At 40.0% G+C, this 22,779-nt stretch overlaps 2 protein-coding genes across 2 annotated transcripts; one reads left to right on the forward strand and one right to left on the reverse strand.

Moving 5' to 3' along the window:
* Positions 1-9,923: 9,923 nt before the first annotated feature.
* Positions 9,924-14,140, reverse strand: LOC143891568 (GDSL-like Lipase/Acylhydrolase superfamily protein). The gene is made up of 5 exons (XM_077396064.1): positions 13,771-14,140; positions 13,057-13,187; positions 11,159-11,392; positions 10,282-10,528; positions 9,924-10,159 (listed from the first exon to the last, which is right to left on the reverse strand). Exons 1-5 carry the CDS (start codon positions 14,039-14,041, stop codon positions 9,969-9,971), a joined length of 1,074 nt encoding a protein of 357 aa, XP_077252179.1. The 5' UTR covers positions 14,042-14,140; the 3' UTR covers positions 9,924-9,968.
* Positions 14,141-19,434: 5,294 nt separating this feature from the next.
* Positions 19,435-22,088, forward strand: LOC143891570 (Pentatricopeptide repeat (PPR) superfamily protein). Its single transcript, XM_077396066.1, has 2 exons — positions 19,435-20,240; positions 20,471-22,088. The coding sequence occupies exons 1-2, from the start codon at positions 19,608-19,610 to the stop codon at positions 20,867-20,869; spliced, it is 1,032 nt and encodes a 343-aa protein (XP_077252181.1). The 5' UTR covers positions 19,435-19,607; the 3' UTR covers positions 20,870-22,088.
* The last annotated feature ends 691 nt before the right edge of the window (positions 22,089-22,779 follow it).

Below are 22,779 nucleotides of genomic sequence, written 5' to 3' on the forward strand. Positions count from 1 at the left end.
TTTAGCATCTGAGTTCGTTTGGATGTACAACCCAATTGCAATTTGGGCCTTATCATATGCGATTTACACAGAAACTACAACCCAATGGTCAGTTTGGGTGTGCAACTCATAGTTTCAAAACTCCCTCACGTCATTGGACTCCCCCGAGTTGACTCCCTTCTGCCTTGGGCGCATTCCGCATTTTGCCTTACAAAGCCAATAAAAACTCCTTTGACTTTCCTCAGTTATGTCTGGATCAACCGAGTACTCAGCTGCGTCACTCAACCACGTTGTGCCGAGTTGCTTAGGATTTTTTTCGGCCGTGTTTGACCAGCATCTGCATTTTTGAACACCGGTGCAACTCACTTCATCGCGGGTGCATTTTGTTTATAAACTGCAATCATTCTCTTTGTGCAATAAACTAGTAAATGTGTGTGCATTTGTATTGATGGACCAATTGCAATTTGGGCCATTTAGGTTGCAATTTACACAAAGTGCAACCTATATCAGTTTACACACAAATTGCCCCTGAAATGCAAGGGAATTGCTTTTCCAAACTGACTGTAGAAAAACCCACATTGCATTTTTTGGGGGTAAACCTAAACACACTCAAATCGCAAGACACTTAATTTTTGCAATTGTTAGATCTTATTCTTTTCTTTCATTTATGGCTGAACTAGATCAGCTATTTTCGTAAGACTTCCATTTTATTCTGTAGTTTTATCAGTCATGTGGCTTGTTCTTAAAAAATTTCTTGCAGGAACTTCCGATATATTATATTGCATAGATGTAGGAAGTACACCTCATTTGTCTTCTTCCTGTGTGAATGACCACATTTGCAGTCAGTAATCTCGACAAGCACGTGTAGTTTTTCTCGCCAAATTCAAGACAAATGAGTTCATATTCATGTATTTCATCTTGTTTATCAAGAATTTTGTGGTTGGAGATCCATTTGGAACTGCTCATTTTTTTTTTGAACTTTGATGCCAGTGATACTGATAGCAACAATCTGGAAATTAAGTATACAGACATATATTTAAATTGAACAGAACCCTAATAAAAAGGTGAGGTCTTTCTTTTTTCAAGCATGCCTACTTCGTGCCAAGACATGCTCAACACACTTATTGGTGCAAGAACCAGCAAACACAAACTGAAAGTCCCGTTTCCAACTCAATCATATCATCATGTTTGGTTGAATGTAAAATATGACACTAGAAAATTAAATTTACTGCACACCACACAAGTAAACCCTGTTCTTTGTAAGAACCAGCAACACAAACAAACTGAAAGTACCCTTAACAACTCTGAATTACATCATCATGCGTAGTTGAATGTGCAATATACTCAACTCAACTCAAAGCCTTTGTCCCAAACTAGTTGGGGTCGGCTAATGAATCCTTTAGAAAATTTTCATGAATGTGCAATATGACACTTGAAAATTAAATCTACTTCACACCACACAAGTAAATCTTGTTCTTTTGCACTTTCTAGTCGAAATATCATGGTATTGTAAGAGATTTTTTTGGTATAGTGATTGAATAAATTCAAAAGGCAGAAGGATAGACCTAAAACGTAGACCAACGAGGTCTCGCACCCGCAGGGACTATAACAAACATTAAACAATAAAATTACAAGATAACCAAAACCCTAGAGCAATGGCAGGGAGTAAAAAATAATCAAAGATGAACCTTGAACTCCTTCCTTTTCTAACTTGTTCACTTTCTCATTCGTGAATCTTCTCACATGGTGGAATGAACATCTCCATCAAGGAAATGCCAAGGAACTCTACCCGGGTCCTTCAGCCATTGGATGGCATTCAAGTAGAGTCACCTTCAATGATCAAGGGACTCTAAGAGGGAGAGGAGCCCAAACTCCGACTATAAAAATTGGTCAGAATACGAGATCCCCACATGCCAAATATCAACTCACTGATCACCTTGCTTGACATGGTCCACAGACTCTGCATATGCCGCACACTTCGAGCAATGTTTGGTGATAATCATATATCGATGGATGAGGTGATCCACTCTCTGGATCTTATCTAAGCATGCAATCCAGCAGTTGGCTAACTGTTTGGGTGGGTGGTGTGGGGGTATGGGGTTTGGTGGAGGGCACCACTCACAGAGATTGGGAGATATAAGAACATCCCAAGGGAAGTCAGAGGTTTAATCCCAGCTTACCTATCTAAAAAGAACAGGAAAAAGAATGCCCCAAGGGAACACTCTTGTAAGCCAAAGAGACGCTCCACCTCCCAATCAAAGAAGTGGCAGTGAAACAGGATAGCATGGATAAATGACCCTGCCATGAATGGTTTGGATCATCGCTAATCGTGTAGGTCGTCCATTCTGTACCTTTGCCCACTATTGTATTTCCACGAGAAATGTACACTTAATATATAACAGCTTGTGTTCTCGTTGTTTTCCTTAATGCTTGCTGTTTGTACTTTGGTATAATTAACTTGTACAAAGTAGTGATCAGTACAGCAAGACCCAACTGAAACATCGTCACATGGTTGCATGCTGCTTCCAACAGATTATAATACCTCAGAATCATTTGAAATGTTGAGATCTGGATTATATCATTACATTAGGAAATAAATGACTACTTGTGGTTCAATGTTTAAAATTTTAGTGTTAGAGAATTTAACCAATGAAATAATTATCTTTTTGTTCTTTTTTAATGTTATATGTTCATCTTTCCTTTATTTTCATTTTTTTGTATGATATAAGTTTCTTTCTCTTTATTCTCTTCTTTTCATTCCTTTGTTGGAATAGAGAAAAATGTTTCTGTGATCATTGCACTCTAATATCAAGATGAGATGAGAATTCTAACATGGAATAAGAAAAAGATATGGTCAGATCTACTGTCTGGAAAGAAAACTTGCCACATGGAAAAGGAAATACATCTCGCTTGGAGATCGAATCACCTTCATCAAGGCTGCACTTGCCAATATGCCAGTTTATTTTATGTCTTTGTACAAAATTCCTACAAGTGTAGCAATGCGCATTGAAAAATTACAGCGCGATTTCTTGTGGGAAGGAGATGGAGAAGGTAAGAAGATGAAGCACTTAGTCAACTGGAAAAGGGCATCTCGAATGAAGAAGTATGGGGGTTTGGGTATTGGAAGTATAAAGATGCGAAACAAATCACTGTTGGAAAATGGTTATGGCGGTACGGTGAGGAAAAAACTGCTCTATGGCACAAAATTATAGGTGATAAATATGGTGACGAATGGGGTGGATGGAATGCAGGAAATCCAAGAAGAGGCAAGGGATCTGGGGCATGGAGATCAATCTGCAAGGTTCGTAATGATTTTGAAGCACAGGTCCGTTATAAGGTCGGAAGGGGGAACCAAGTCAGATTTTGGGTGGACACATGGCTCGGAAGAGGACCACTGAAAAACGAATTTCCCTCATTATTTCGATTGGCCAGAGATGGGGAGGCTAAAGTATCGGACTATCTGAAAAGAAATAATGATAATGGGAGGGGCTTCTGGGACATCCAATTGAGGAGAAATTTAAAGGAGGAAGAAATTCAAGCACTCATGTCAATGCTACAGAAATTGAACTCATGTTATTGCTTAATATCAAATGAGGACGACATAATATGGAAGCCGGATTCCGAAGGCGTTTTTTCTGCTAAATCCTTCTTCTCATCAATGAACAAGGGTAGTAAGAAATCGAAACAAAGAGTTGTGGTGTGGAAATCAATGGCTCCTCCTCGCATTAGGGCTTTCTCTTGGACTGTCACGTATGGGGGACCCAACACATGTGATAGGCTCAAGAGGCGGAAGGTACAGATGGCTAGTATATGTGTCTTGTGTAAACAACATGAGGAGACGATTGATCACCTGTTACTTCATTGCCCGTTCTCGAATTACCTATGTACAAAAATGTTGAAATTGTTCGATGTTGCATGGGTTTTTCAGCACAGCATCAGCAAAGTACTATTGGGATTGACTGGTCTTCCATTCGGAGAAATTGGGCAAGCTCGATGGAAACTGATACCATACGCTGTTATGTGGAACATTTGGAAGGAAAGAAATAGTCATTTTTTAGGGCAAGACGAGGAGAACAGGTTGGGTGCTACTCCAAATCAGGATAGAAATGATATCTTGGGTCGGAGCACGGTTGAATATCCAATATGGAATTGGCGAAATCCTCCTACACTGGAAAGATGTTGTATGGGAGAGGAAAATCAAGGAGAAAATCAAACCTATCTGGAGACCACCACCGGCCGGATGGTACAAACTCAATTTTGACGGGAGTGCAAGGATAATCTAGGTAAGGCCGGAATAGGGGGAGTGATTTGGGATTCCGCAGAAAGGATATGGATGTCGTATTCGGGCCCGGGGGGCATTTGTGATGCTAATGAGGCGGAAGTAATGGCTCTTCTTTTCGGGGTAAAATGGTTCTCACGGAACAATCTGGGACCTCTAATTGTCGAAGGCGATTCAACTAACGCAATTACGTGGGCTACAACCTCCTCGAAGGGGCCTTGGCAGATCCGAGACTTGATTTCGGAAATTAAAGATTTAGTGGCTCAAATCAGACCAACTGTGGAATACAGACAGAGGACTGCAAATGTGATGGCTGATCGTTTAGCTAAAGATGGGGTCAACCTACAAGGGATGTCGCTATATACGGTCCGGAATTGCGGGATCCTCAATTGTAATTTGGTCTTATTGAATGTAAGCTATCGGCTATTGTAATCTGGGGGACTTGGGGACATCTTGTTCCCTGTCCGCTTTTGCTCCTTTAATAAAAGTCAATTTTCAAAAAAGAAAAAGAAAAAAAAGATCTACTGCCATTTTACACAAGCATACACAAGAACACAGTAAAACCAAAATAATTTATCTATATGTACTGCTTTGAATAATCTTCTATCACAAATAAATGGCTGCTGGACCTTATTGTTCTGGTATGGAGAAGAATGAATTGTGGAAAATCACCACAACTCAAATAAATCCTCACAACAAATGAATTTGGACCATCGAAGTCAATCTGGATGGTCTCAATGGGTTAAATTTTTACATCACAATCTTGTACCCACAAAACCTACAGATGACCCTTCAATTGGGTTATTGTTGAGTTACTGTTACAAAGATGTCAGTAAACTCTCCGAGTCGTCGTTTCCAAGGTCCTGCAACTCCATGACATCTAATCCATTTCCCAGCTCTTCCATGGATGTGAGTCTCTTCCATGCTGAGGTTTTTTACCATCATCTCAGCATTAATTTCACATTTTGTTGCTAATCTTTTTCGAGGATTATGGGATGTCTCGGTGCATTTAAGAAGCGGGTTAGGAGATGCATCAATCTCGATAGGATACACCCTCCTTTAGAAGAATTCTAGGTGCAGTTCAAATCTCGTTCAATGAAAGTACCTTCCAAAGCCTTATCTACAATCTCCAGAGGGAAATTAAGGTGAGTCTGCGATCCTCTCATTCTTAAAGCAGCTTTGTCATAAGCTAAAGCGGCTTGTTCAGCTGTATCAAAAGTCCCAAGCCAAATTCGAACTCCTTTCCTTGCTAAGTCTCTTATCTCTGCTGCAAACTTGCCCCATGGCCGCTTCCTCACACCCCTGAATGTTGAGTTGTCACATTTTCTACTCTTACAGCTTTGGATTCTGAAATTAAACCCTCACCACCCACTGAGTTAGGATTTCTTGGAGTTTCATTGATATTTGCAGGTAATAATCCTTCAAACAGTTCCTCCCGACTTCCTACTCCCATTGATATCCATCTCCCAAAACTAGGAAGCCTCTCTAAGGGATCCAGAGGCCCTTCTCTTCCCTCAAGACTGGGCAAATCCTCACACATTTAGGGAGGATGTTGTTGTGTTGCTGATTTCTTCTTCACGAGAGCTGTTCGTTTCTGTTAATTTTCATCAAGCTATCCCATACATCCTCTAAAAGTGTGGCTGATATTGCGCAGTGACCCATACCGATGGCCATGGCTTTCTTTGGGAACCGCACCAATGCGTAATTGAAAAGGACAAATCAAAGAAGAGGGGCTTGGTTTAAAGCAGCTAGAATAAGTTGCCAGATGTTATCTCCTCATAGGAACAGCTTACTGTTATTTATCTGTGAATAGGTACCCCCAGTTAGAAACTTATGTTCCAAGCTAGTGACCACCATATTTCATGGAGCATATTAGGATTCAAACAACAAAAAAATGGTGAAGGGATTGAGCCTCTAGCTTCAATGGTCAAGGCTTTGTTCTTCAACCCGGAGGTTTGAGGTTCAATCCCAGCTTACCTACTGTTGCTGTTCGTTGTTTCTCGTATCTGACCTCGTGCTCGGATGGGTCTCTCTTGGTCTAGCTGAGGTAGAGAAATAGTCAGCTGGGTGGGTCTGCAATCAAAGAAGTCGGTTAGGAATGCCTGGAGTGGGAACTCTGGGAAACCCTCCTATGCTTTAGTCAGGTGAGGCAACAGATGAAGCTAAGCGCAAAGGAAGGGAATGCTCGGGAGTCCAAGAGTAGGGGTCGACTTGCATACCTGGGTTGAAGCATTAACTTTAGGGCATGCCTGGATCTAGGGAAAAGAAAATTACAGAAAATGTCATTTTCCTGGAAAGTTTTGTATGGGTTTTTATTTTCTTGATCCTCTTTATATGGTTTGGTTAACATCCATTAATTTTTAGTAATTTCAAATTCTATAATTTGGTTGCAGATCTAAGTTATAAATTACGTTTCATTCATGGTTTCGTTTTGCCGACCGGAACGGAATATTTCGGTGATTCATCCGTTTCGTTTGGTGTTTCATTGGAAACTTTTCATTCTACTATGACAATTGATTTTTATAATAGTTAAAAATATTTAAAAATCTAAAAAAAAAAATGAAAGTGTTAAAAAGATATAAGAACCAATTAAATGAACCAAATATGTTAAAGATCTAACATTTACTTAAAGGAAAATCAACATGAGTTGAAATGCTCGTGTTGACTAATGTCTTGGCCATGCAGTGTCTTGACCAATGCCTGCCAAGATGAAAAAATTTTAGAGACCAAATTATGAGATTTTTTACTTGACTTTTGGGATTTAATAATGTTTGGACATGATAGAATTTATGAATTTTTAAAATTAGGAAGATACCTCATCGTTTGGAAGTTATGATTTTGACCCTGTTTTTTTTTTTTTTTTCGAAATTTGTACTTAAACTGGAAAGTTTACTTTCTATCGTTTTAGATCTGGGTCTTGAAACTATTTTTAATTAATCCAAATAAATGGGGGTATTCCCTTATTTACATGTAAATTTTAAGTAAATGGATAATAAAAATCGTAATTCAAATGCCTTTACATGTAAATAGTAAGAAGGGAAAAAAAGAAGGGAACTTAGAAGAGGCAAGAGGTGGAGATGAAAAAAACAAAAAAATGGGGAATTCTAGATGAAACAAGGCATTTCACCCATTTCGTCTGAAATTCCGAATTCCGGCCAAATTTCGTCTTGAATGGACAAAACCGAACCAAATGGGTGAAATGCCCTGTTTCATCGGGAATTCCCCAAAATCTGGAACAAAACATATTTTGTACTCATTTCGTCCGGTTTTTCATCATTTTGGACGAAATGGAACGGAATTTATAACTTAGGCTGCATCCCATAAAAACCAGATCTCTTTTTTGATGTATTTATAGGAAAGTCATATTTACGCCCCTTTTGATCACCTGGGACACCCAGCGTCAATGTATCAATGACACAAGGGGGGCTAATGTGTACTTGATGTCAGAAAAATCAAGTGGGTTTGATTGCAACGTACAGTGGCACTGGGTGTCCTGGTGATAAAAAGGGGAGTAAATATCATTTCCCTATTTATAGAGAATTTATGTGGTGAAGGGACTTATAAACACTTGCTTATCACCCATCCTTGATATTTGATCTAACAACAGCTTACTTTTTGCACCGAGTTTCTTACTAGTTATATGATACGATGATGCTATGAATTCAATGTATACAGAGGTGTGGCTAATTGCTCGAGGAATTGCTATGAATTCAATGTATATGGAGGTGGAGCTGATTGCTCAAGGAACTGGAGAAAAATGCGCGCGTTTGTAACATTGATACCGAGAATGTTTTGTTGGCTTTTAATCAAGGTCTTAAGAGTTACGTCTCTTATGTTTTAGTTCAATGTGCTTTGTTGTTGGAAATTTATATAGATTATGAATCTGATCTATGGTTTATTCGAACCCAAAAAATCTGCAATTTGAAATGAACAAACTTTTTCTGTTTGGAAATCAGAAATATAATAGAACTTATCTGTTTGATTGAAAAACCCTCTGGAAATCGGATTGAAAAGAATAAGGCTGAATCGTGCCACTGGTCACTCTCCTTAAGAATCGTATCTGCCCCCTACCGGTGCAACCGGGATTTGCGAACCGACGCTCTAAGATAAAACAGCCGAAATTGGCCCCAGTCCACGTGCACTCGCTGACTGGTCCACCCAGAATCACCAATGGAACTGTGCTCAGAATTAACGGAACGAAGGAGGAAGAAGAACATAACAGAAAGTGCAAAAACGTCTGTGTAATTTTTCTGTGTTGAAAACAATCTGTCTCGTCCCCTTTTATAGACCAAAAAGTGTCTGTTGGGGAGAGCCACCATTAAAACACACCCTTAAAGGCCAGTAACGTTTTTCCAACAGTCATTTTTGTGACCGTTGAGATTTTAAACGGTTCTTTGTAAGGGTGTCAATTTTGGCTCGGGCTCGGAGGCTCGCTCGAGCTCGGCTCGAATCCTTAACGAGCCGAGCCGAGCCGGCTCGCCAGGCTCGTTAAGCTTAACGAGCCGAGCCCAATTTAGGCCAGGCTCGGCTCGGCTCGTTAAGGCTCGTTAAGAATTTAATATATTTAAATATATGGTTGTCCAGGGAGTGAAAGGGGGGGGGGCAAAATATGTCACTTCATTTTTGAAACCCCATTTGTTACTAGGACCACCCCCCATAGTGTAAAAAAAGTAGTCAAATTACACTAGTAGGACTGTCCAGGGAAGATGAGGGGTGTGAATATAATATAACCCGAGCTCGGCTCGGCTCGTTTACACCCCTAGTTCTTTGCAATAAAATAACCTTTTCATTTAAATCCAAACCTCGGACCTCGGACCTCGGGCCTCGGGCCACGGACCTCGGGCCACGGCCCGGCCCCATTTGTGTGTTTTTTACACATGGGCTTGTGCTCTTCTAAAAGTCCAAGACCCAACAAATTCTAAAGCCCCTTGAAGGCTCAAGCCTTTCTCCAACTCTCCATCTTATATGGATGAGGAAAATTCTCTCAAGCTCCTATGTGGGACTATTTGTTTTGCCTTGGTTTAGAGAGCACAATGTTCACACACACATCAAGGTCTTGGGTTCAAGTCCCCATTCATGCAATTAATTTTAGTTTTCAAAGAAAGAGGGGAGAACTTTAATTTGAATCTTCCCTCCAAATTTTAAACACAAAACAAAAGCATCATTGATTTTTCTATAAGTTATATGAAATTGTCCAACAGTTGGCTACACAAGGCAGCGATGAAAGCAGAGGATAGAGCCTTTCATTACAGGCCACGATTTAGGGGTGTTGGTTAGTATAAAAAAAATATAGGGTGTTTCTGTTCAAGTTCAACGCCACAATTCAGAAGATGATATGCCAATTAAATCTTGGCCTTACACGTGGATAAATTTGTGGAGTCCAATATGGTCTACGCTCTCTTGGATCAGCATAATCGGGTGCGACATAGGTGCCGCCCTTGATATTTGATCATACATGTGCCCAAGTCAATTTTCTATAGACTTCTTAGGAATGTTTGGCTATGCTGAAAACAAAATGTTTGGAAAATTACATGAAGTTGCAGAGGGTGCAATTAGAATTTACAAAGCAAGAGATCGGGGATGTTCTTCCTTATACAAGAAAGTTTTCATCTAGAATTTAAACGTCATTTCATTGAACGACCTTGGTTCAATGAGGGCATAAAAATTTCTTGCAAGGCTATAGAAATATCACTAAATTTCAATAATATGCTTAGCGGAACATCTCGACACTGACGGCCTTTAGAACCTCATAAGCTATAAACTTGTACATTTTCTCAGTTGGATGAACTGCATCCCAGTATACATATTTGGTGGGATCTGCACAAATGTTCAGACCCCGGCAAGACTCGCCGAATTCAGTTGTTCCAGTCCCACAACAGCCCTTTGAAGTCTCTGTAAAACCTACCAATTCAAATTTAAAAATAAAATAAAATTGATTAGTGTCCTTATCAATTTAAGTCCCTCACTAATAGAATTTGAAATGAAGTGTATGCCATCAGAAATTCTGGTTTTTGTGTTCTCACCATATTTCATGGGCTGTTTCATTGCATCCAGCAATGGACCAAAGCAATCTGCATAGCAAATTTTGACACCTAGCAGCTTTTTCAATGTAATTAACTTAGCTTTTAGCTTGGAATTGAAGGTAATTGAAACTTGATTGAGATTATCAGCGCAATCAGTCGCATCATTAAGCGTCTTAATTAGTGGGAGACACCCCATCGGCGGGACGCCCACCACCACAAATCTTCTCCCTCCTAGTCTTTGCATATCCTTAAATATGAACAAGAGAAGTTAGTAATAAACAAAAACAAAAAGAAAAAAAACTACTTAAAACTAGAAGAATCCTAAAACGAAGAAGAGGCAGAAATAAGTGGGCGTATCTACATTCTACAAACAAGGGGTACACTTATAAAACTTGGAGATTATATTCCTTTTTTTTAATAATGGCACTCCAGTCCTAGTTTTATAATTAGCTACTGATATCCGCATGACCATGTTTTGATAATGGAGCGAACTCACCTTGTTTTACACTTTTTAGTTGGCTGCAAAGCTTTTTGAGAATTGTAATAGCCTTTGACAGCTGGTTAAACAATGTAAAACAAGGTTATCTCGCCCCATAATCAAAACATGGTTGTGCCAAAATCAGTAGCGTTACAACATTCAGAAAAAAATCTAAAGGCTCTGTTTGTTTAGATGGAAAATGAGGGTAAAACAAATTTTCCGCCTCTTTATTACACTTCAAAATGGGCCAAAAATTTGTTTTACACCCATTTTACTTCCGAAAGAAACTGAGCCAAAGTAAAATAGATGAGTGTTATTATCTTTTTGTTGGGACCTACAACTTTTTTACAACTAAGAAAATAAGAAAGTAATAAGAGGGAATTAGAGATTGAAGAGCACCTCAATATCTTTAGCCAAGCAATTCATCAAGTAATCAATGTATCTTTCCACACTGAATTGCTTTGAGCGTTCGGGTTCCACAAAGTAGTTCTGGATGAAGTCGTTTGTACCAGCACTCACTATAAATATAGCATTTCTAACAATCTCTTCTCCTCTCTTCTCTCCCACCAACTCTCTTAAATGGATCTTGTAATGCCTTAGGTATTCTATTTGCCTTGAGATCCTCAACACTTTCTGCACCATAAATATTTTGTGGGGTCAAGAAAAGAACATAATGGGAGAACCCAAAAAAAAAAAAGGCTGTAAAAATATGGTACAGAAGTAGTTCATTACCATTTGGAACTAGGGAAAATAATTCATGGAAACTTTTTTCCTTAGAAAAAAGAATTCCAGAGAATCTTATTAGGTTTGCAATTTTTATGGAAAGCAGGGATTTTTGTAAGATCCACTTTCCAAGAAAAGTATTCTTCCGAACAGGGATGTAATCAAGAACACTTAGTATTGGTTGTAAGAAATACTATCAATTATTGTCCCATCTTGATCTCCCACATATGTGTCCATTGGTTTTGAATAAATGTTATCAGCGAAAATTTGGTGAAAGCAATTACACTCTGTTGTACCTAGATTCATGACCTTGAATGATTGAAGAAAAGTATTTCAAAGATGTGAGGTTATATGGTTGGATGCTCATATTTTTTCAAGGAGAAAAGTATGAGAGGGTAAAGGACAGAAGTGGACTGTTCCTGTTCTGAGATTGAAATCATTTTGTGTGGTTGCAAGGTGTTTACCTCAGAGAGTAGTGGTATAACTGAATAAGTAGTCAACACGGAGAAGACAAGCCTTGGATTTACCTGGAACTTACCTCGTAAAGTAGTGGTTGGGGTTGTCATTAACAATATAAAGGGAGAGGGAGAGGGAGAGAGAGAGAGAGCATCATTCCCAAGAATTCCAAGCAAAATTCCACCTTTTTGTGGTTTTAGGCTTGAATTTCTTTAGAAGAGACATGGGTGACACATCGGAAGACATGCAATGATTAAGCAGGAGACGACCCTGGTATCCAGGGATTTCAAGGCTATATTCCAGGGATTTCAAGGCTATATTGGCAGCCAAACAACGAGTTTTGATGATATGAAACCCAAATGCCAAGCAAAACCCCTAACCCATCCCAGCTTTTGTGTACAGCATTGCTATATATAGGCCATGGCACCATGCAGCAAAATCAGGTTTTGATCTAGGGAAATAATATTTTCAGGAAAAAAATATTTATGGTAAAAAAATCCAAGGTCTAATAGGCTGGTAGGTTTCCTTGAAAATAAGAAAAAAAAAAAAAAATTGGGAAAAAATGATTTTACCAAATGCCCGGAAAACTCATTTTCCATTGAAAAAAAATTAGGCCATGTTTGGCGGTCATAATAGTTATTTAATGGAATATTAGTTTATCAAGTGGTGGGAGACGTATGAAAAGGAGCGTGGGAGGAGAGGAAGAAAATTGAGAGGACATGAGTGATGAGTGGATGAGTGGATGAGAAGTGGCAGAAAAATAGCACCTTAATGTAATTTGATTAGAGGGGTGCAACTCACGGCGGGTTCGACCCGGTTCGACCCGAAAAAAAGTCGGGTTCAGGTTCGGGTTCGGGTTCGGGTTGAGGGCTTGGGCAACCTGGCCTGAGTGAAACCCAACATTTTAATCAATTTTGTTTATTGTAAACCTAAAAAGTTGGGTCGGGTCGGGTCGGATCTGGGTTGGAAAAAAGGATTCTTAGGGCCAGGTCCGGTTGAGCCTCGTCGGGATGGAAATCGGGCAGTGTTCAGGTTGAGTAAATGGTTCCTTGGGTCAAGCCAACCCGACCCAACTCGACCCGAGTTGCACCCCTAAATTTGAAGGCTAGCAAACATACCGTGACATCGGCAGTAAGATTGTCATAACCAGAAGCAGCCGATGCGAAACTGACACCATGCAAGAGTTGTTCCTTCTTTAGGCTCCGGTCTAAAAATGCAGGAATTATTCCTGTAACACCCAATGCGTCCCCTACAAAATTTAGCAAATTTTAGAGAGCTACTAACTAGTTCTTGTAGGAACTTTTGGAATCCCTCTTTTTTCTGGGGAAAAAAATAATGGTTAAAGAAATAGTAAAGACGAAAATACAAGCTATTACTTAATATTCTTGATACCATTTTTTGATAATGTGACTAAACCACTTTGTCTTTTATTATTTAACCAGCTCTCAAAAGCTAAACAATTCCCAAAAAACTCTCAGCAGCCAATTTAACAAGAAAAGACAAGATGAGTGTGTCTCATTATCAAAACATGGTAGGGCATATATCAGTAGCCTATGCTGTGTGCCCAGTTTTTTTATAAATATGACACAACAAAAACATGAGGATGGTTAAGTGCACAAGTTTGGAAGATTAAGATGTAAGTACAACTGTCACTACATAGTCTCTTACCGAAATTAAAATTAATATGTGAAGATTCTATGAATTATTCATAAAATGCGTGTTAAATTAAAAAACAAATCATTGGGTCTGATTAGAAAAATGCATTCAATTATTTGGAAAACTATGTAAGCATGGCATATTGTAAAGACGATCATGATAATAACAAAACTCACCGATGAAGTCAGTGGGAAGTCTGCCGTTGGTGAACCTTCCCGTAGAGTGGCCTCCGAAGAAGTCCTTCCCGTAAGGCGGAAAATTACTCTTGAAGGTTGTGGGGAGATGATTGTTGTTACCGGGATCGACCGTGGAATCCCCGAAAACCAAAACACTGGTAACATTATTTCTGGCCGCCAATTGTCTCATTTCTCTAATATCAAACGCTCGAGTATGTTGCAACACCATCACCACCACCACCACCACCACTGAAAACATCGGCCTCAGCATTGTTGAAGTTCAAAGTAGACGAGAACAGGGAGTTTGTTGTAATGAGATGAGGCGACTAAACTCTCCCTCTTTTATAGACCTTATAGTTGTTCTTGTCCTTTTTTTTTTTGAACATTTGTAACAGTATACATGCACACATAAATTACCATACATGTATTATTGCTTTCAATTCAGTTAAGGGGAGTAGGTTTTCTCACCTAAGCAAAATTTAATTTGCCCTCGTGCCATTGTTTTCGTTTGCCTACCAAAACGTATAAAAATGGGATAGTTTTAATTTTTTGATACTGAAATAGGACGGAGACAACCATTTTTCGATATTAAACTACCAATGGCCATGATACATGTTTCCGACACTGCAAGGACGAGTCTAGCCAAATGCCAGAAGCATTTTCAGGTCCTTCACCAACTTGAAAATTTTAAGGTGGCTTTTTTAGATTTCAAATTTTCAATAGAGATGCCACAGTTTGTGTGGTACACGGCACGTACCACTTAATTAGTTCGGTCTCCTAGTTAGAGGGAAATGATAAATTTTAATTTTAATTCAGCAGGGACGCCCCCTTCTAGAGTTTCATAATATGGAAAGATGTCACAGAAACATTGAAAGGTTAAAATGGGAGCTCTCGGTGGACCAGCTAATTGGAACATTAAGGCGCTGTTGGTTTTGGACTTTGAGAATGAATTTTTGAGTCCAATATCCAAGTAGTTGGAAACAATGGGACCCACCCATTTGAGAGAAAGAGAAGATAACGTTAGTGTTTAATGCAACCTAGCTACTGGCAAGAAAAAGGGAGGCACCAACCCACTGCTTTGAATGCCGATAATTTGGGACTTCTAGTTATAAATCTGTGATCTTTCTTGGAGATGACGGTGGAAAGTCACTTTTAGTGTTAGCTGTCGAAGTCAAATCTTGGGTCCTCTGAGGAGTGTATGAGTTTTACTTAGGTGAAAAAAAACCCATTATGTTAGAATACTAATTGAACTTTATACGAAAAATATGAATGCTGAAGACGCTCCCGATGAACAGGAAGAATTAGATTTAAAGTAACGTTCAGATCTATCCAAGCCTTTATGGTTAGATCAATGGAATCGTCAGCTTGTTTCTTGGTAGATCAAAGATAGAGAAAACCCAAAACCCCATTTTATCTTCATGTATGTTGCTCCCATTAAGCACCCACTTATTTAAAACCTTAGGGAATATAGTAAGCTTTTCCATTGCACTAACACTTAAGAATCTTTAGAGCATTATCCTTAATTAGCCCAAGACTTACATTCTAAAAAGGGATTGGCTAGGGACCATTCGTGGGCGTGCTGATGCATGAGAGAGCATCACATAAGCTCACTTTTCAAAAGATTTTGTCTTATTCATGAGGTGGCTTCTTTCTCATGCAACAGCCAGCCCGCGAAATGCCTTCTCCCTTCTCCTCCGATGCTCCCTAGCACATCCCTTCTATAAAAACGTATAAATCTTCTAAAATTTTCTAGGCTAAGTCACGTGGGCTACCCCTTAATTTTCTAGGCCCTTGAGTTTAGCATTCTTTATTATATTTTTACAACCCAAATATGGAAACACGGCAACACGCTGACTATAATAAAAAGTAGAGCTACAATTAGAATAGAGAACGACTAAGCAGACAGACCGACACGATCGATAATCAATTTCAGGGCCCCACATGTATCTGTAACGATGACCACAAGGCAACGGACATGAAAAGGACATCCCCATGCGTAAGACAAAGAAGGTGAAAATTTATTACACCTCTTCTTCTAATGGGGGAACACACGAATAACCCACCTTTTCTAGTTTCTACTCATTAGATTTAAGTAGATTCGACATTTATGAATGCTGGGGCTGTATCCACAATCTCAACACTAACCTTTTTTCATTTATGTTTTCTGCATTCCTATGCTTCTTCAACAACTTTAATGTTGTATGCTCTGCCATTTTCACCATTCTCTTTTTGGTATCAGCTTTCCAAAAACTTTGCCATTGGAAGTTAGGTGGAAAAGGATTCTGAAAGTTTTCTACTCCGGACACGAGAATGCATTTAGATTTTAGAAGGTTTCTACTGTAGACACATTTAGTGCGTAACTATAGGAGACGTTTGACAATCATTTTCAGGGAGCTATTGTTGAAAATAATTCAAATGTGGTTGGGTTGCTTTTGTTAAATAACTATAGTTTGCTTAGAAGTTGAGGAAGGAAATTTAGCTAGAAGATGATAGACCTCCTGGAACAATAGGGGATTCGACATTTATGAATGCCGGGACTGTATCCACAATCTTTTTTCTCAACTAATCCGCTTTATTGATTTCTTAATAAAAATAGAAGTTATTTACTCCATCTTCTTCCTTTCTTCTTGGCGTTAAAAGTCTCTCTCTCCTCTATTTTCTTTAGTTGTTGAATATTAGAGGAGAACAGGCCTAACACTGTCGGCCGTTTGTTTTGGATGTTGACAGCTGATTGTGAGTCTAAAACTGACTATTGGACTCAAAATTGATCGTATAGTTTAGTCCATCAATCAGGTTTGGACTCACAAGCAATCCTCAAAATTCAAAGCAAACATTTTTTTATTTTTATTTTTATTTTTTAATTTTTTTGGGGGATTTTGAGAACTAAATCCAAAAAACTGATTACCCAAATTTAGATTCAATTTTGAGAATTTTTATATGGTGCCCGACCGTCAAAATCTAAGGGCAAGGTGGTTTGCCACCTAGCCCGTCTGATTTTGATGGTTGGGCATCATATAAATTCTCTAATTTTGAATCCAATAATCAGTTTTGTGCTTACGATGGGTCCTCAAAATCCAAATCAAGTAAATAGGATCGTAACTTTTTAGGTCACACCTTCATATAACCTGATTTGACGTGAAAAGTTGGCAACTTTATGTCAAATCACGTTATGTGGGTTGTGCGAGTATTGGAGGGGGTGAACATACCCTCACCCTTAATTTTGGGTGGGATTATGCTTCCTTTCGGAGTGGAATATGATTAGGTGGCATACAGTTGGTGTTGAGCCTTGTTTGTCAGGTACCATTAAAGCGCCTCTATTTCTGTTTTGGATTAGGCGACTTCCGCGTTCCGTTCTCAATAATAAAGTCATACAAAATGACATTGTAATTAAACGCACAGCTACATTGTTGGCTAGGAGAGCAGTGGAAAGCGAAATATCGGTGCCAAACACAGAACGATCTTTAAATTTATGTATTTGCTAGCATCCATCGCAGCAGAAGGCATTTTGCAGATGGCAGCCACCTCATTAATGAAGACAAAATATGTTGACAAGTGACAAGTACACCCCCTCCGTCAACTGTCCGTCAGTTTAACCTGACGGAAAAACTAAAACTAAACATGGTTAATATTTTGAGGACATAAATACCCTCATTTGCAGAGGGATTAGGGTTGCGCCATTTCCCACCGCCGCCCCTTCGGCCACTGCCTTCGTCGCCGCCTTCGGCCGCCGCCATCACCTCCACCACAGACAATCAAACCCCACCCCATGGCTACACCAAACCCACATTTCAAGAAATTTTTTTTTGATAAAAACAAAAAATAAAGCCTTAAAACATTAGGATTTTTGTGCAAATCATTATAATTATGTGAATGAAGACAAATAAAACTCCTAAATGGAGGGTTTATGTTGATAAATCAACAAGGGTTTGAATCAAATCCCAATTTTTAGTTTTCAAGTATGAAAACCCTAATTTACAGTTGGGGAAGACGAGGGCATTTTGGTCTTTTCCCCACTCCGTCAGCTCCGTCCAGTTAAAAAATCCAATGAAACTACAGGGGGTCTACTTGTAACTTTTTAAACCTTATGCTCTGTCTGGTTGCTTGTGGATGGGTGGGAGATTAGGAGAAGAAGAAGTCAACGGGAGACCAAAAGAAGATCACTCAACGGAGAGATTAGGAGAGGATGTAGGGAAGGTTGTTTGGTTGCTTAAGATTTGTGGGAGATCTCCTAGACGTCTTCTCAACTCTATCTCCCCGAGGTTTTCTCCTCGAATTTCTACATTTTGGTAAAATTTGGGGAGCGAATTTAGAGGGCGCCACATCACCCGACCAGCTACCGACAACGCTGATGGTCAAAGACCCCAAAATTGCTAAAATGACGACCAAACAACCTTCGGCAAATTAGGAGAAGATCATTCCCCCATATTTTTCTCAAAAGTAACCAAACATAGTTTTAGGAGTTAAGTTGAATGTGTCAGAAACCTCAGGGGGTCTAAGTGCTAAAAAAATACAAACAGAGTCATCACATTTGAGTGAATTTTGCAAATCAGATCATTCCATCAAAAGAAAAAAAAATTTACCTTATAATAGGATAAAAATATCCACGACAGTCATGAGATGTTTTGAATCAAGGGTATGGTAAAAATCATTTCTATGTATATTACCATTCTTGGCCCATGCTATACACGTGCAAAAAAAATGGGCCCTCACCATCAAAACATGAGGTGTAAAGTGGTGGGCCTAACCCTATACATGAGCTCAGGTGGAGATCATGGGACCCACCCTGTCAAAACATGAGGAAAAATGGTGGGCCCCACTCAATGCACGGGTTTAAATTTAGTAGGTGGGACCCACGCTATCAAAACATACCACTAATCATATTGTGTATTTTGTTATTTTTAATTTGGGAATTGATATCACCACTACCGTATTTTGATGATCGCACTCCTCACATAATTGAAAGACTACAGTATGGCCCGCACCATAGGATGATCCAAACCGTCCATGGCCCACAGCCTAAATAGGTTATGCCCAAAAAAATCATTTATATAGGTTGATCCTAACCCTCCGATCTATAGAGGGTTAGGATCAACCCCCTTACTACGAGCAGTTTGGTATTTTTAGTTTTCATCTTTTCAAGTATATCCGTTTGGATGCGAGAATTATTTTGGTTCTTGGGACTTTTGTGGAACAAAAAACTTCCTGGGAGATTGGTGGGAAAAAAAACTCCCTGGAAGTATCCCGGTAAAATAAAAATCCTATGTTTGGTTGACCGGACTATGGTGGGGGGAAAAAATCCCAGTAAAATAAAAATACCATGCTTTATTTGGTTGCTTGAACTGTGAAAAAGTTCTATTGGTTATTTTGGTTCCTCGGATTTCGTGCGAGATTATTTTGGTTCCTGGGATTTTTTTTTTCCAGCTTTGGGTTTCGTGCGGGGTTATTTTGGTTTGTGGGATTCTTTTTTGCCCACTATATAACTAGCAACCAAACGTGGGTTTCCTGTGGAAATTCCACAAAAGTCCCAATAACCAAAAAAATTCTGGCGTTAGGAGTAAAAAAAACTCTACCGTGGGTATTTTGGTCAAAAATGGATGACATGACCTGGTTTCAAATTCAATGTAAAAGACTCTTTATCCAAATAAACCAAGGGGCAAGGGGAAAGGGGAATGATATTCCTCCTCTGACGGATAAAATCCCCTCCTTTAACGTTATTCGTTAAATTTCAAACGGAAAGAAAAACGTTTAAGGGGGTGAATTTATCCTCAAGAAGTGAACCATTCTCACAGAAACCGTTCCAGGGGTGAAAATATACCCCTGTTTTGCTTGTTACCGCCATGAGAGCGGCAACGAAGCTCTGCTATTCTCTCCGCCTCTCTCTCACCTCATCTTCTCCAAATCAACGCCTCTTATATTCCACAACTTCCCTCGAAGAATCCATCAAAACCGCCATCAAAACCCAAAACTTCCACCAAATACCCGATCTCCTCCTCACAGCCCCAAAACCCCACAAAAACCCTAACCCTAACCCCTTCTCTTTCCTCTCCTCTTTCTCTGAAATCCTCCAAACCCAAATCATCGACCAAATCCTCCAATCCCTAATCCCCATCAGACCTCGCTCTCGCACCCACGCCACCCATTCCTTCCTCCTCTCCCAAACCCTACAAAACCCTAACCCTAACCCTAATTCCCTCCCCCTTGCCCTTGCTGTTCTCCAACGCACGATCCGATGTGGCTGCATTCCGGTCCCACAAACCCACCTCTCCCTTTCTATCGCCTGGCTCGATCGCCGCCAATCCGCCGGAGAAATCCTTTCCGAGATGCGTCAAATCGGATACCGGCCGGACCTCAACACCTGCAATTACCTCATCTCCTCGCTCTGCTCCATTGACGAGACCTCGGAAGCTGTTAGGGTTTTGCAAGGGATGCGAATTGCCGGGTGCGACCCGGATTCGGAAAGCTATGATATGGTGATGTGAAACTATCAATGGGAAATGATATCAGCACAAGCTTGTTTTGATAATTGCACTATTTCAAACCAATTAAAATGGAAAAGAAAATGATGGGTTCAGTGCAATTATCAAAACATTGTTGTGCTGATGTCAGTGCAATTAAACTGTTAAAGAGTTAGTGTTATTCAATTACTCCAAAACCTTAAGCTGTTATGGTTGGTTTTATTCAATCATCTATACTTTGACAGGTGATCGGATCGGTTTGCGGTAGGAGATGGACCGATGATGCAGTGGAGATGGTGAGGGAGATGGTGGAGGAGTTTGGGTTGAGTCCGAAGCAAGGGACAGTGGTTCGAGCTGTGGCGGCCATGCGGGCGAACAGGGAGGTGCATCGGGCAGCGGAGATGGTTGGGTTTTTGCAAAGGAAGGGTTGTGGGGTGGGGTTTCAGAGCTACGAGATGGTTGTAGAAGGGTGTTTGGAGAGAGAGGAGTTTGTTTTGGCGGGGAAGGTGATGATGGAGATGGTGGGGAAGGGATTTATACCGTATATACGTGTTAGGCAGGAGGTGGTGGAGGGGCTTGCCAGTGTAGGGGAGGAGAAGCTTGCTTGTGCTGTGAGACAACGGCTTGCAGAGTTAGAATTTTAACTTTGCAAGTACCAAACAAGTGGGTGGCACTGCCTAGTACTCTCTACAGGATTATTCCTAAGGTCTCAAAGAATCTGTGCTACGTGATCTGAATCAGTCCAATCTTTTAGATCAGATTTTAAACTGTTGATTCTTTGCACGCTTTAGTCTTGCTGATGCAATCTCATTCATTAGCAGGTCGAATCCACTAGTTCATCCTATTATGACCCATCAGATTAATGGTCTCAATCACAAGGATGTATGCCACTTGTACATTGGTTCGTGGCCATTTTCATTAATCAAGACAATATCATCTTGCTAGTCGTTAAATACACTAGAGGAGGTGGCCCAGGGAAGATATTAGGGCAGAGATAATCACTTCCTGTTGACAAAAAAATAAAATACGCAGACAAGACACGAGATGAACACCAAGATTAACTACCCTCCTCTCAACACATGGAGACTTTATCATGAAAAAAATTCATGGTCGCCCCTTAATATCATGGAGTAGTTGTGTTCTGAACCAAGGACCTGCCTTGAGGCAATAGCTCTTATGTGAAACAATCAATTACTCCAAAAGCTTAAGCTGTTAGAGTTGGTTCGGTGGAGATGGTGAGGGAGTTTGGGTTGAGACTGTAGCCGGGGACTGTGGTTTGAGCTGTGGCGGCCATGCAGGAGACAGGGAGCTGCGTCGGGCAATGGAGATGGTTGGGTTTCTGGAAAGAGAGAGTTATGGGGTGGGGTTTCAGAGCTACGAGATGGTTGTAGTAGGGTGTTTGGAGAGAGAAGAATTCGTTTTGGCGGTGGTGATGGAGATGGTGGGCAAGGGCTTTATGGGAAGATATGAGTGTGAATGTATCACCTCCCAATTAGAATCATTCATCTACTGAAGCTCAGCTCGCCCAATAAAGATAATGCTATGACTCAGATAAGGCAAAGCTTTCTCCAGTTCATTGTGGAAGTTTCCCAATTCAGAGTCAGGAAAATTCAAGGGGAGAGACTTTTAGGGCATCCTAAAGTCTACCAACGAGGCAGATACTCTCGGACAGTTTCTAGTTTTCCTAGAAAAAATCAAGATGAAAAATGATCTGAAGCTGAAACAAGAACTGACTCAAGGTCTAACAAGTGCACCCTATTTAAACCCTAGCCAAATGATGATGCTGTAACAAGCCACTTGCTCATTTTTATTTACCCTTTCCTGAGAGTTAGAAAATACAGAGGAGGCGGTTAATTACTCGTAGTTTTTGGGCGGCAGCATTGTTCATTTGTAAAATTAGTCAATGTACGTAAGTACATACAGATGAAATGAGAAACCAACGTTAACTACTCATTGTTCATTCGCTCTATTATTACAATAACAAAAAACAATTTATATGGCTTATCAAGCAATACCAATACAAGCACTGACATTTGTAACACTCGTTGATCCTAAGATACTGTTGAAAAATCTGACACAAGTGTTAACACAACGATGCGATACAGCCCATGCAAAAGCTGCAACACAAGGTGTGGAATGTATGATCTCCAACAATTCCACCAGCAATTATGTTGGGAAGTATCCTCATCCAATTTCTCAAAAAACGATTTCACAGAAAAAACACATTCAGAATTCAGGATCCAGATCCAGGCATCCTTCACATAAGCAGACATGTAAATAGAATTCAGCGAGTTTAGAAGACTCGAGAGAGCTATCGATCTCATTCTCCTTAAGATTTCTTCTCATCCTTCAAAGAATGTCCATCTTGCCAGCTGGTGCATCTTGTGTCAAAAGAATGTGGAGACTTTGGACCGTGTGCTATTATTATGCACATTCTCGTCATCTGTGTGTATGGATATAATGAGATTCTGTGGAATGTTTTGGGCAACATTGAATAGCATGTCAGAAACTTTGAAGAGTTGGGGAGGCACATTCAAGGGATGTATAGGAGAAA

Source organism: Tasmannia lanceolata, unplaced genomic scaffold, assembly GCF_043159265.1.
Source record: "Tasmannia lanceolata isolate RefF3 unplaced genomic scaffold, GAP_Taslan_0.1 ptg000015l, whole genome shotgun sequence".
Lineage (NCBI taxonomy): Eukaryota > Viridiplantae > Streptophyta > Magnoliopsida > Canellales > Winteraceae > Tasmannia > Tasmannia lanceolata.

What these genes read in the sequence shown, in the direction of transcription:
- LOC143891568 (XM_077396064.1), bottom strand. Translation starts at nt 14,041, where the DNA reads ATGCTGAGGCCGATGTTTTCAGTGGTGGTGGTGGTGGTGGTGATGGTG. An exon ending in ATCTTACTGCCGATGTCACG is followed by an intron (nt 11,393 to 13,056) that starts GTATGTTTGCTA and finishes TTTATGGTGCAG; the next exon opens with AAAGTGTTGAGGATCTCAAG. An exon ending in GCTTGGCTAAAGATATTGAG is followed by an intron (nt 10,529 to 11,158) that starts GTGCTCTTCAAT and finishes TTCATATTTAAG; the next exon opens with GATATGCAAAGACTAGGAGG.
- LOC143891570 (XM_077396066.1), top strand. Translation starts at nt 19,608, where the DNA reads ATGAGAGCGGCAACGAAGCTCTGCTATTCTCTCCGCCTCTCTCTCACC. An exon ending in ATTCGGAAAGCTATGATATG is followed by an intron (nt 20,241 to 20,470) that starts GTGATGTGAAAC and finishes ATACTTTGACAG; the next exon opens with GTGATCGGATCGGTTTGCGG.